This window comes from Labeo rohita, chromosome 14 (genome assembly GCF_022985175.1).
Source record: "Labeo rohita strain BAU-BD-2019 chromosome 14, IGBB_LRoh.1.0, whole genome shotgun sequence".
NCBI lineage: Eukaryota > Metazoa > Chordata > Actinopteri > Cypriniformes > Cyprinidae > Labeo > Labeo rohita.
This window is the reverse complement of record NC_066882.1, coordinates 9775295-9788233: the sequence shown is the minus strand read 5'-3', so window position 1 is coordinate 9788233 and position 12939 is coordinate 9775295. Positions and strand designations below refer to the sequence as shown.

General features: G+C 38.2%; 1 protein-coding gene across 3 annotated transcripts in view; it reads left to right on the top strand.

The window, feature by feature from the left end:
* The window catches only part of cyfip2 (cytoplasmic FMR1 interacting protein 2), a 33403-nt gene that overhangs the window by 13237 nt on the left and 7227 nt on the right, over positions 1-12939 (top strand). For 2 of the 3 annotated variants that reach the window (XM_051127328.1, XM_051127329.1), the window contains exons 4-24: positions 1110-1187; positions 1635-1736; positions 3485-3666; positions 3772-3868; positions 4379-4507; positions 4589-4693; positions 4780-4868; positions 5103-5340; positions 5671-5963; positions 6032-6179; positions 6655-6808; positions 6952-7108; positions 7550-7646; positions 8618-8694; positions 8803-8911; positions 9001-9120; positions 9237-9436; positions 9529-9616; positions 9721-9864; positions 9960-10050; positions 12502-12632. In XM_051127328.1, the coding sequence (XP_050983285.1) occupies positions 1110-1187; positions 1635-1736; positions 3485-3666; positions 3772-3868; positions 4379-4507; positions 4589-4693; positions 4780-4868; positions 5103-5340; positions 5671-5963; positions 6032-6179; positions 6655-6808; positions 6952-7108; positions 7550-7646; positions 8618-8694; positions 8803-8911; positions 9001-9120; positions 9237-9436; positions 9529-9616; positions 9721-9864; positions 9960-10050; positions 12502-12632 (2829 nt within the window). Of the gene's footprint in view, positions 1-1109; positions 1188-1634; positions 1737-3484; positions 3667-3771; positions 3869-4378; positions 4508-4588; positions 4694-4779; positions 4869-5102; positions 5341-5670; positions 5964-6031; positions 6180-6654; positions 6809-6951; positions 7109-7549; positions 7647-8617; positions 8695-8802; positions 8912-9000; positions 9121-9236; positions 9437-9528; positions 9617-9720; positions 9865-9959; positions 10051-12501; positions 12636-12939 lie in introns of all 3 variants that reach the window. The other variant, XM_051127327.1, reaches the window with a different exon arrangement.

Sequence of the window (12939 nt, the reverse complement as noted above, 5' to 3'; positions counted from 1 at the left end):
TTTTATTGGCTTGTGTTTTTTAAATTTAAAATCATTAAACTACTGAGTTAAATTAAAAAGTCTTACAAAATTATTTTAGATAATTTAATAAATTAATAAATAGAAAGATTTCATTCAGATGTTTTGTAGATGATTCAAGTCCAGTGATTCTTGTGACGAGCAAAGGGCCACAAGGGGGTCTGGTGAAAAGTTCAGAGAAAAAAAAATTATTATTCCATAATTATTCCAGCATTCCAGAATGATTTCCTATTATTCCAATTTCATTCTTTCTATATGCTGGTTGGAAAATTTGAAATTAATCACAAATTTTCCTCTAAAAATTCCATTCATCATCCTATTTACATAAAATACAAAAAATATATATTTTCCAGATAATATTTTAAATATTTATAATATTTACATTATAAATATTATTTTAAATAATATTCTTTTATGTAGCCCAGCTGATTCTGAACAATACAAACCTGTCTGATCAGGATCAGATAAGGTTGCAACAGGCGAAATCATTCAGAACTTCCTCAACACTGTTGTTGACTAGTTGTTTAGGCAACACACTGACTAGTCAGTTTTGCAAATGTTTTATTTTGCAAAGCCCTTATTGTAATACTTGCTGAATGCTACTGAATTGCGATTGGCGGAAATCCAGGTTACATGATTTATTAATGGAAAGTGGAGCATAATTAGGGACTCTTATACCCAGTCTACACTAAATGTATGCAGCACGACATGACAAAACTGAATTGCTGCCACTCTAATCAGCGGAACTGTCTAGACTGCAAGTGTTCTGATGATTCTAGGTTTGGAGTGTTGTTGTTGTTTTTTTTTTTTTTTGTTTTTTTTTCTCCCCATCTCCATCTCTCCTTCTGTCTGTAAATGGGTTTTTATACTTTTTATACAATCATTGATGCCTTGCAAGTGCTGATAATTCCTGTAAGAAACACAGATCTAGTTATACTACATGGTCACTTTCAGCAAATATCAGTTGTCTGATTGTCTAAGCATGAGGTCATGAAAATTATTTACCGCACAGAATTTGCAGGTGGTTATGTAGGTGGTTCCCTTAAAGCTGTTGTTCTTTTTCCTCTTTTTCAAACTGTTTTTGTTCTCAGAATGAAATGCTGGAGGAGGGGCACGAGTATGCCGTCATGCTGTACACCTGGAGGAGCTGCTCCAGAGCCATTCCTCAGGTACACACACACACACACGTGACATCCAATGCAGTAACGGTGGTCCGATGTGGGGTGTATGCTCAGTACTCTAAAATTCGTGCACAGTTTGGCCTACTGGCCCACATACGCTTTTACTATCAGGTGTGTCATGGTGCAAAAGAGGAATTTGTGTGAATATGCTAGAGTATCATCTATCAAGTTTTATATTCATAGATTTCATGAAGTTTGTGAATATTGCTGCCAACATTCAAGCCTGTGCTAAGACTTCTCTTACATGAATGGGTTTTTTAATGCGATTTGAAGACAGTCTGAACCTTTTTTGCGATTGTTTATCTAAAAGATATGATTGAAATGACCAAGTTCAACAACATAATTGCCATGCATTCACTGCAGTGAAAAGGGTTGTTATTCATAATCTCAGTTCTGAATTCTGCCAGTTTAATAACGCCCTCTTGTGCATATCAGGTGAAGTGCAACGAGCAGCCAAACCGAGTGGAGATCTATGAGAAGACTGTGGAGGTGCTGGAACCGGAGGTCACCAAGCTCATGAAATTCATGTACTTCCAGGTAAGAGAGGAATAAAACGATCTGAACTCTGTTTATTACTTATGAATCCTCAAAAGACATGATTATTCACCAAACTAAAATTCTGACGAGAAAAAGGGAGAAATACTCTTTGCTCGCTATTTATTTGCTACATTCCATTTCATTTCTTAAAGGAGAAGTTCATTTCCAGAGCAAAAATGTACAAATAATGTACTCACCCCCTTGTCATCCAAGATGTTCATGTCTTTCTTTCTTCAGCTGTAAAGAAATTGTTTTGTGAGGGAAACATTTCAGCATTTTTCCCCATATAATGAACGGATATGGTGCCCTGATTTTGAACTTCCAAAATGCAGTTTAACTGCAGCTTCAAACGATCCCAAATCTGGTTGTAAACAATCCCAGCTGAGGAAGAAGGGTCTTATCTAGCGAAACAAGCAGTTATTTTCATAAAAATAATACAATTTATATACTTTTTAATGTCAGACACTCGTCTTGTCTCGCTCTGCCTGAACTCTTTTTTCCAGTTCATGACAGAAAAACTCCCATCTCATGTTCTCCCTCAACTTCAAAATCGTCCTAGATCACTGTTTTACCTTTTTTGTTAAAGGTGTTTGATCTTCTTTGCATGTTCACTTTGCAAAGACAGGGTCGGTACTTCTGCAATGATGTAGGATGATTTTTAAATGATTTTTGAAGTTGAGGGAGAAAATACGATTGGAGTGTCTTGAACCATGATACACTGAGTTCAAGGAGAGAAAGACAAGACAAGCGTTTGAGATTAAAAAGTATTTAAATTTTATTTTTTTAATGAAAGTAACTGAACTTTCACTAGATAAGACCCTTCTTCCTCAGCTGGGATCATTTGAAACCACATTTAAACTGCATTTTGGAAGTTCAAACTCGGGGCACCATGCCAGTCCATTATATGGAGAAAAAAATGTTTTTTGAAATGTCTGAAATGTTTCCCTCAAAAAACATAATTTCTTTACGACTGAAGAAAGAAAGACATGAACATCTTGGATGATAAGGGGGTGAGTACATTATCTGTAAATTTTTGTTCTGGAAGTGGACTTCTCCTTTAAAGGGGACATCGGATGCGTATTTTCCACAAGCTGGTATGATTCTTCATGAAATGTCTGCAGAATACTTTCTCAATGCTAAAATTTATCAATGGTCATGTAAAACAGCATGCTTTTACCTTGTCAAAAATAGCTCTGTTCACAGCGACCCGTTTCGGTGCATGGCTCTTTAAATGTTAATGAGCCCTGCTCACTCCACCACCTCTCTTCCATTTTTTTGTATTCGGTGGTGTGTTGCCATCAAAACCAAAACTAATCCACTACATCCTCACTGGCTCTGATGTTGGGAGAAAATAAAGACTCTTATGTTCACTTTTACATCCAACTACAAAACGCCTGCATTGCTTACGAGACATTGAGAAAATGGCAGACAGCATACAATATACTAATACGGGTCAGTCCATCAGCAGTCGTGCACGGAGCCTCAGCAGTATGACATCATACGGCTCAGAAAATTAAAACGGCTTGATAATTGATCATTTTTTTGGGAGTAAAAAAATAGTGAATGGATATTTATCATTGTAGGGTGGTTGTGTCCACACACTGCTAAGGCACATTTATATGCAAACATCATGTAAAAGTGAATGTTCCCTTTGAAATATATATTTATATTACAGCAGTAAGTAGCATAGCAAAGTTTTGTGACATTTCATAAGTACATGGGTTTAACATTGATATCCCTCCTTCTAGCGTAAGGCCATTGAACGTTTCTGCAGCGAGGTAAAGCGACTGTGTCATGCCGAACGCAGGAAGGACTTTGTGTCCGAGGCCTACCTCCTCACTTTAGGAAAGTTCATCAACATGTTTGCTGTGCTGGACGAACTGAAGAACATGAAGTGCAGTGTAAAAAATGACCACTCTGCTTACAAGAGGTATAAGGGTCATGCTTGCTTTTAAAAGCACTGTGATATACATACATACGTATATATGTGCAATATTTATAACATTTAAATATGTCTTCTGTTTCTTCTTTACAGGGCAGCTCAATTCCTGAGAAAGATGGCTGACCCACAGTCCATCCAAGAGTCCCAAAACCTCTCTATGTTTTTAGCCAATCACAACAGAATTACACAGGTACATGTAATTTCAACTATAGTCATATGTGACCCTGGACCATTAAACCAGTCTTAAGTAGCAAGGGTATGTTTGTAGCAATAGCCAATAATACATTATATGGGTCAAAATTGTTGATTTTTCTTTTATGCAAAAAATCATTAAGATATTAAGTAAAGATCATGTTGCATTAAGATTTTCCCTGGTTTTGTGGTCATATTTATATTAAAGGAATAGTCTAGCCAAAAATGAACGTTGAATTTATGTACTCTATATTTACTTAATTTAGGAACTAAATATTTGATTTGCAGCTCTTACAGAACATTAACACTTTATAGTGACTAAGGGTTGTCAAGCTCTAATACAAACTAAAAAACATTAAAAATGAACTGTATGCTTGTGTAATGAACAGCCATAAAATAAAAGTAATTTTTCATGGATAATCTCGTCTTCCCCCAAAGCTTTTCTGTTCACTATTCACTTTTTCACATTTGCGTGCAGTGTGTCATGTTTCATGTGATGTTTGTCCAGTGTCTGCACCAGCAGCTGGAGGTGATCCCAGGTTATGAGGAGCTGCTGGCTGATATTGTCAACATCTGTGTGGATTACTATGAGAACAAGATGTACCTGACCCCCAGTGAGAAACACATGCTGCTAAAGGTGAGCACATACGTTCCTGCTGAAGCTTTTTGGACTCAGCTGGAAGAGAACGTCATAAGTGAAGGTTTGACTCTGTTTCAGGTCATGGGTTTTGGCCTTTACTTGATGGACGGAAATGTCAGCAACATCTACAAGCTGGATGCAAAGAAAAGGATAAACCTTAGCAAAATCGACAAGTTCTTTAAGGTGAAGACTAATTGTGGTTCTCATGAAAACGGACTGTTTTTGACATAATCCTCTGATTGTAACATTTGTTTTGGTTGCCTTCACAGCTTCAGGTTGTTCCCCTGTTTGGAGACATGCAGATCGAGCTGTCACGGTACATAGAAACAAGTGCCCACTATGAAGAGAACAAGTCCAAGTGAGTTATTAACTACTCAAGAGATAAAACACTTTATGAATGACACGATTATGTGACCACAAGTGCATTGCTTTTCAAATGATACTAGTTCTCTTAGCATTACTGGCCTGGTTAATGAAATATTCAGATGTTTTGTCTCAGTAACGATATTGATACTACAAAATTGTAAATCAAAACTGACAGTATAATGCCTGTTTATGTATTTTTTTTTTTTTTTTTGTTTCTCTCTTTTAGGTGGACCTGCACTCAGAGCAGCATCAGTCCACAGTATAACCTATGCGAGCAAATGGTGCAGATCAGAGACGACCACATCCGCTTCATCTCTGAGCTGGCACGCTACAGTAACAGTGAGGTGGTCACTGGATCCGGGCTGGACAGTCAGAAGTCTGATGAGGAATACAGGGAGCTTTTTGACCTGGCACTCAGAGGACTGCAGCTTCTGTCCAAATGGAGCACCCATGTCATGGAAGTGGTATGTCTGAGATCATTAAAAGGGACAGTTCACCCAAAAATTAAAATTCTGTCATTAATTACTCACCTCATGTCGTTCCAAAAACGTAACACCTTCATTCATCTTCGAAAAAACTAATATTTCTGACACCTTTCTGAACCTTGAATGTGTCAGTTGCGTTGTTGTCTATGCATGGTCAGAAAGCTCTCAGATTTCATCAGAAATATCTTAATTTGTGTTGCGAAGATGAACAAAGGGACAGAATTTTCATTTTTGAGTGCACTATCCCTTTAAACAGTTTTCTGCATTCCAGTTCTCCAGTTGCATTCAAACTGTCTTCCCATCCTCTAGTACTCTTGGAAACTAGTCCACCCGACTGATAAGTTCTGCAACAAGGACTGTCCGGGCACAGCTGAGGAATACGAGCGCGCCACACGCTACAACTACACCAGCGAGGAGAAGTTTGCCTTGGTGGAGGTCATTGCTATGATCAAGGGTCTTCAGGTTCTGATGGGACGGATGGAGAGTGTGTTCAACCAGGCCATCAGGCACACAATCTACGCCGCCCTGCAGGACTTCGCACAAGTGACCCTGAGAGAGCCACTCCGACAGGCTGTGCGCAAGAAAAAGAACGTCCTCATTAGGTAAGATGTACACCATATACAAAACACATACTTTTTTGGGCATTACTTATCTTCTTCCTTCCTTATAGTGTACTTCAGGCAATTCGTAAAACCATCTGTGATTGGGAAGGAGGAAGAGAACCCCCTAATGACCCCTGTCTGAGGGGAGAGAAGGACCCCAAAGGAGGATTTGACATTAAAGTTCCTCGTCGTGCTGTTGGCCCCTCAAGCACACAGGTCAGTTAAATTGTGTTTGAACATAGATGATATTTAAAGGGATAGTTCACCTAAAAATGAAACTTACCCCAGGGTTTACACTCTGTCAAGCTATCCTAGATGTAAATGACTTTTTTCTTTCAGATGAATACAATAAAAGCTTTATAATGGTGGTGAATGGGTGTTGAGATTTTGAAGTTCAATAAAAGTGCATAAATCTATCATAAAAAGTACTCCAGACAGCTCCACAGGGTTAATAAAGGCCTTCGGAAGCAAATCAATGCATTTGTGTATGAAAAATATCCATATTTAAAACTTTAGAAACCACAATCTCTATTTTCCGCTAACTGCCGTACACACGTTCACAAGAATTGTATAAGTCATATACATCTAGGATGGCTTGAGGGGTAGTACATAGTTCATTTTTGGCTGAATTTATCCTTTTAACTATATTTGTAAAGTTTCTGAGAACTATTTGTTCATCCTTGTCCTGTAGCTCTACATGGTTCGCACCATGCTGGAGTCTCTCATCGCTGATAAAAGTGGCTCTAAGAAGACTCTTCGCAGCAGTCTGGATGGCCCTATTGTTCAGGCCATAGAGGACTTCCACAAGCAGTCTTTCTTCTTCACCCATCTCCTGAACTTTAGTGGTGAGAAAACAGCAACAGCAACAGTTTTCTATTTTGCAGCTGTATCAACTTTCGATTTCAATTGAATGTCAGCAACAGAGAGCACCCTGAGAAATGTTGCATTTCTTTCATGACATTCTTATTCTCTCCTGATTGGCTGTCAGAGGCCCTGCAGCAGTGCTGTGATCTGTCCCAACTGTGGTTCCGAGAGTTCTTTTTAGAGCTCACCATGGGCCGTCGCATCCAGTTCCCAATTGAGATGTCCATGCCTTGGATCCTCACCGACCACATTCTGGAGACCAAAGAGCCCTCCATGATGGAGTATGTGCCACATACACAAAGTTCATACTGGTTATTAAAAGGATAGTTTACCCAAAAATGAAAATTGCTATTAATGAAGTCACCCTTATGTCATCTCAAACCCACAAGACATTTGTTCATCTTCAGAACACAAATTAAGATATTTTTTTCTCTGCATTGACAGCAATGCAACTGACACATTCAGGGCCTAGAATGGTAGTAAGGACGTTGTTAAAATAGTCCATGTGACATCAGTGGTTCAATCATAATATTATGACGCTACAAGAATACTTTTTGTGTACAATGAAAACTGAAATAATGACTTTGCACTTGCTATTTTTACTGTATTTTTAATAAAATGCTTTTAAAAAATCTTATCAAACCCGAACTTTTGAATGGTAATGAACACTAATAGTGTCTGTCAGATATCGTTTTTTGACATGAATCTTTTTTCCCCCTCAGATATGTGTTGTATCCGTTGGACCTTTATAATGATAGTGGTTATTATGCCCTCACCAAATTCAAGAAGCAGTTCCTCTATGATGAAATAGAGGCTGAGGTAGAGTATCACAGACTTGTTTATTGTTGTCTTCCATTTAAAAATATCTTAAAGGGAACGATGGGTATTATGACATGTATGGCTTAGTATAATGTAAGTAATGTCTCTTATATGTAGTAGAAAAAAATCCACATCATTTTATACATATTTTGGACTATGGTGTTTGCCATGATGTGAAATGGTTGTGCTCGGTTAGCTACTACCTGTTGCTATTTTTACCGCAATACAATTCACACAACTCTATAAATAAAAACTGATACAATGACCACAGCTACTGAAAGAGCTCACAGATGGCAATGGATGCAAGTGTAGGCTTAAACCAAATGTCGTACCATTGATTTTCCCCACAAGGAGTCTAAATGCACCGGATATCAAGTGAAATCTGCGCTGAGAAACTCCTTCAGTGACTGCGGCGTCAGCGTGTTTACATCCTGCCAGGATGGCATCTAGCGTTTCTTGTCTCTGCCATTTGTAAGCTCTTTCAGTAGCTGTGGTTTACTAAAAGCCTCAAAAACATCAGGGCTAAAGTGGAGAGAACAAACACGCAGGTCTTTAGGAAGTTTTATTCATCCACAGGCATCTTCCCATTCTTTGCTTCTCTTGTTGTCGCTAGGAAAAGCAGTGAAGACTTGCTTCTCTTGTTGCCCTTAAACTGAAAATTACAACCAAAAGCTGCACAATGTGGCATTGTACCAGTTTTTTATTTTCCAAGTTGTTTTGCGGTAAAGATGGCAACAGGTAGTGGCAGTAGCTCACTGAGTGCAGCCATTTCACGTCATTAAAATAATGGTACCCCATAGTCCAAAATGTGTATAAAATGATGTGGATTTTTTAAATAACGAAAGTCTTTCATGGGTTTTCTACGACATATTTCTGTAAGAAATATCATTTATGATATATTAAGCCATACAAGTCTTAATACCCGGGGTTCCTTTTAAGTAAAAACTAAAACAATCTTTTTTCCATTTTAGGTCAACCTGTGTTTCGATCAGTTTGTGTACAAGTTAGCGGACCAGATATTTGCCTACTACAAAGCAATGGCTGGAAGGTAACAATTATCCCTGTCTCATCTGAAATGTTTCTCAGGCTTAATTTTAGAGGTCAAAAAAAGAAATGATTCTGCTATAGATCGTATGTTTCTTTCTTTTCCTCACAGTGTCCTCCTAGACAAACGCTTTCGTGCAGAGTGTAAGAACTACGGTGTGATCATTCCTTACCCGCCTTCAAACCGTTATGAGACACTGCTCAAACAGAGACATGTGCAGGTGTGACAATGTAACTTACTACTACTCTGGATATACTGTAAATGATATACTGTAAATGATAAATCTAAGAACATGTTTGTGTTTTTTAGCTGCTGGGTCGCTCCATTGACCTGAACAGATTGATAACCCAGAGGATCTCAGCAGCCATGTACAAATCCCTGGATCAGGCCATTAGCCGCTTTGAGAGCGAGGACCTCACCTCCATAGTGGTGAGAAACTCATGCTTTTAGACTGTTTTGGTATTTGTCGTCATAATCAGTATTCAGACATTCAAAAACTCTAATTAAGAACTAAACTGAAATTGTTCTGGTCCTGTGTGTTTCAGGAGCTTGAATGGCTGATGGAAATCAACAGGTTGACTCATCGCCTGCTTTCGAAGCACATGACCCTAGACAGTTTTGATGCCATGTTCCGTGAGGCCAATCACAATGTGTCTGCTCCATACGGCCGTATCACACTGCACGTCTTCTGGGAGCTCAATTTTGACTTCTTACCTAACTACTGTTACAATGGCTCCACCAACAGGTCAGTAAACACAAATCATAGATACAAATTCTTACTGATGTGGTTCATTATAGATGACAGTGTTCACAAAAGTGTTGAATCTCATGGAACAGGTTTGTGCGGACAGCCATTCCCTTTACCCAGGAGCCTCAGAGGGACAAACCTGCCAATGTCCAGCCTTACTACTTGTATGGCTCCAAGGTCTGTAAGCAGCATGATTAGTTTGTGATAGACTTGAATGTGTTACATACAGTGTGCTAGAGAACATTGATGTCTATTTTTAACCATCTCGCTCTGTTTTTCAGCCTCTGAACATTGCCTACTCCCACATCTACAGTTCCTACAGGAACTTTGTAGGTCCTCCGCACTTCAAAACAATCTGCCGTCTTCTTGGTTACCAAGGCATCGCTGTGGTGATGGAGGAGCTGCTCAAGATAGTCAAGAGCTTGGTATTTTGTCTCTCTGCTTAGAGTATATGTAGTTTCTCTTTTATGCACTCCTCAATATTTTCTTCTTTTCCTGTCCATGTGTTTTTTTTTTCCAGTTGCAAGGCACCATCCTGCAGTATGTGAAAACCCTCATAGAGGTGATGCCCAAGATCTGCCGTCTCCCTCGTCATGAGTACGGATCACCAGGTGAGATCAGAACTAGTAACACTCCAGTTGTGTCACATTCTAATAATGAGTACAGATGCCAAATGTATTAGCTATTATATTATATTTTGGTGAAGTAAAAGTCCCTCCACCTCCCCTAACTCCACCTGTCTAGATCTGCTACGGGATTTCTGTATTTATGCATGCCTATTCATTCAGCAGCATATCTTCATCTGTGTGTAAATAAAATAAATTCAAAGAACAGGATAAAAACAAATGATTTTAAAATAATAATTAAAAAAACATAGCTGTAAGCAGCAGTTACCGGGGTTTAAGCGCTTTAAGGCATTTAAGCAAATATGGAAAAAGACATATTGTTCAGGAAGCCTGTAACCACCTAAATCAATGATTGGGAAAAAAAGGAATTTTGCCAAATTTGCCATAAAAAGGTAATTTGCCATAAAAATAGGATGTTTTTTAACGTTTATGACTGTTAAAGCGCCAGCTGTGGTCTGATAACTAAGCAAACTATGCATGCTTGTTTAGAATCACCTGTCGTATGGGCTTTATAGGATTTTGTGTAAATTCTGACAGGCCCCTTTTCGTTATAGATTCCTAAAGGGTAAGGGTTGCACAGTTATAGCCATGTTTTTTTTTATAATTATTGACCTAGAGATTCCAGAGAATTGTACTGCAGTTTTTTTCCAGATTGAGCAAAAAACCTAGGACTAATTTGCAAAAGTATATATATTTTTTTAACATCATCTCAATCATTTAACAAACAATTTGATTGACAGCAGGGGTTCTATAGGCAAAGTTGTCCAGAATGAGAACAACTCATATCATATGATACGAATATTGCGCGATGTGCAATCATTTTTCTTTCAATTCGATTTCTTTCAAATTTCTCTCAGACCTTTAGGGCCGCGAGTCGAACAGGCCCACCAAGTTTTGTTCTGATTGGCCTCTGTTAACCCTGTATAACAGGTGTTCAAACTTTGTTTGCTGATGGCGGCCATGTTTTTTGAGATACGCAAATGTCCTTATAAACATTTGTGGCACTTTGGACCAAGATTGTGCACACCTATTGTTATGTTGACAAGACAAATGGTTGCAAAGTTATAGCCATTATTATGTTGTTGTTTTTTTTCAACCTCTAATAGCACCACCAAGTGGCCAAGCTCAATGATTTTTCCTATGACCTCAGATTGACCTCTTACATAAGTATTCTGAGTTTGGTGAAGAAATCTTAATCCATTTAGGAGTTCTAGGCATCTTACTAAAAGTTGCCCTGCCCCTTTCAAACGTTTTGGCATCCCTTTGTCACTCTCCAGAGAATCTTTCTGCCCTGGTTTGGTTCCGATCCAGCGAAAACCTAGGACTAGTTCGCAAAAGTAGGTTTTTAACGACACTTGAGCCTGTGACTGACGGTTAGGGGTTATGAGCGTTTTCTTACTTTTGTTTGCTGTAGCTCCCCTGTCAGGCTGATTGGGGCGAACCTTGGTCACATTGTACGCAGTGTGAGTACTACCATCCCTCCAAGTTTCAAGTCTCTACGACTTAGTTTAGTCTGCATGATCATTTTTATGTGGAGATTGCTGATCTGTGACCACTCTAACAGTTACAATAAGGTTTCAGCACAGCGTGCTTGAACCCCTAATTTTATGCACTATAAGCCGCTAATGTCTGCTAAAATCCTTTGACATTATTTAAAAAAGCTACTTTTTCGAACTTGTCCTAGACAGTTTGTCCGATTTTCACCAAAATAGATACAGATGGTCCTATCAAAAGTGTTGATAAGCTTTTTCGAATAACATACAAACGTAAGCCATTCTCGAATAACGTACAAATAAATTTGACAAAGAGCTTGCCATAGTAGACATGTGGCTGCATCTCCTCAACACTTCATCATATTCAGATAAATTGAAAATTGTCAAAAGTGATAAATTATTAAATAATATTTGTAATGATTGTATAATTGTTCAGCCTTAAACCCTGGTAATTGCTGTTTGCAGCTATATTTATATTAGCACTATCAATTTAATGTGTCAATGAATTAATTAAAGGGGACATTGGATGCAAAATTCACTTTTACATAGTTTGCAACCACCCTACAAAAATAAAAAATCTATTCACTATTTTTTCTTTATCCCCAGAAAAACCTAAACAGTCTTAATTATCATGCCCTTTTGATTTTCTGAGCAGTATGATGTGAACAGAGCTGTTTTTGACAAGGTAAAAGAGTGTTGTTTTACATGACCACTGAGGAATTTTAACCCAAGTATGTTGCTGACATTTCATGAAGACCCTAAAGAATCAAACCAACTTGTGGAAAATGGGCATCCGATGTCCCCCTTTCGAACAATTTGTGTAACACTTTGTAAAACATATTTTATAGCTTGTTAAAGTTAAGAAGGCTGTGACTTGAGCATATAAATGTGAGATCCTAGCCTGAAGTGTTTTTGATGTTATGTAATGTGGGAAATTTGTCAGGCATCCTGGAGTTCTTTCACCATCAGCTGAAGGACATCATTGAGTACGCTGAGCTGAAGACAGATGTGTTTCAGAGTCTGAGAGAAGTGGGCAATGCCATCCTCTTCTGTTTGCTCATCGAGCAAGCTCTGGTGAGACCCCGTCTGACTTACTCTTCCTCTTTGCATGACGTAGTATAGTTGCATAGTCGGACGTTTATCACTTACTGCTAATCAATTAATCTAAAACCTCATCTCAAAGCTGATTTTTAGCTTTCTATTTTAGCTTTAGTCTTTCAGACTTGCCAACCTATACTCATTTTGCATAGCAGGTACCTTAGATATGTTTTCCCTATAGCCTGTTTTAAGGCTGACATTAAAAAAAATTGCTATATAAATCAACTATATATTATTGCATTGTTTTTTTCATAGAAATGTATATGTTGAATTACTTGATGAT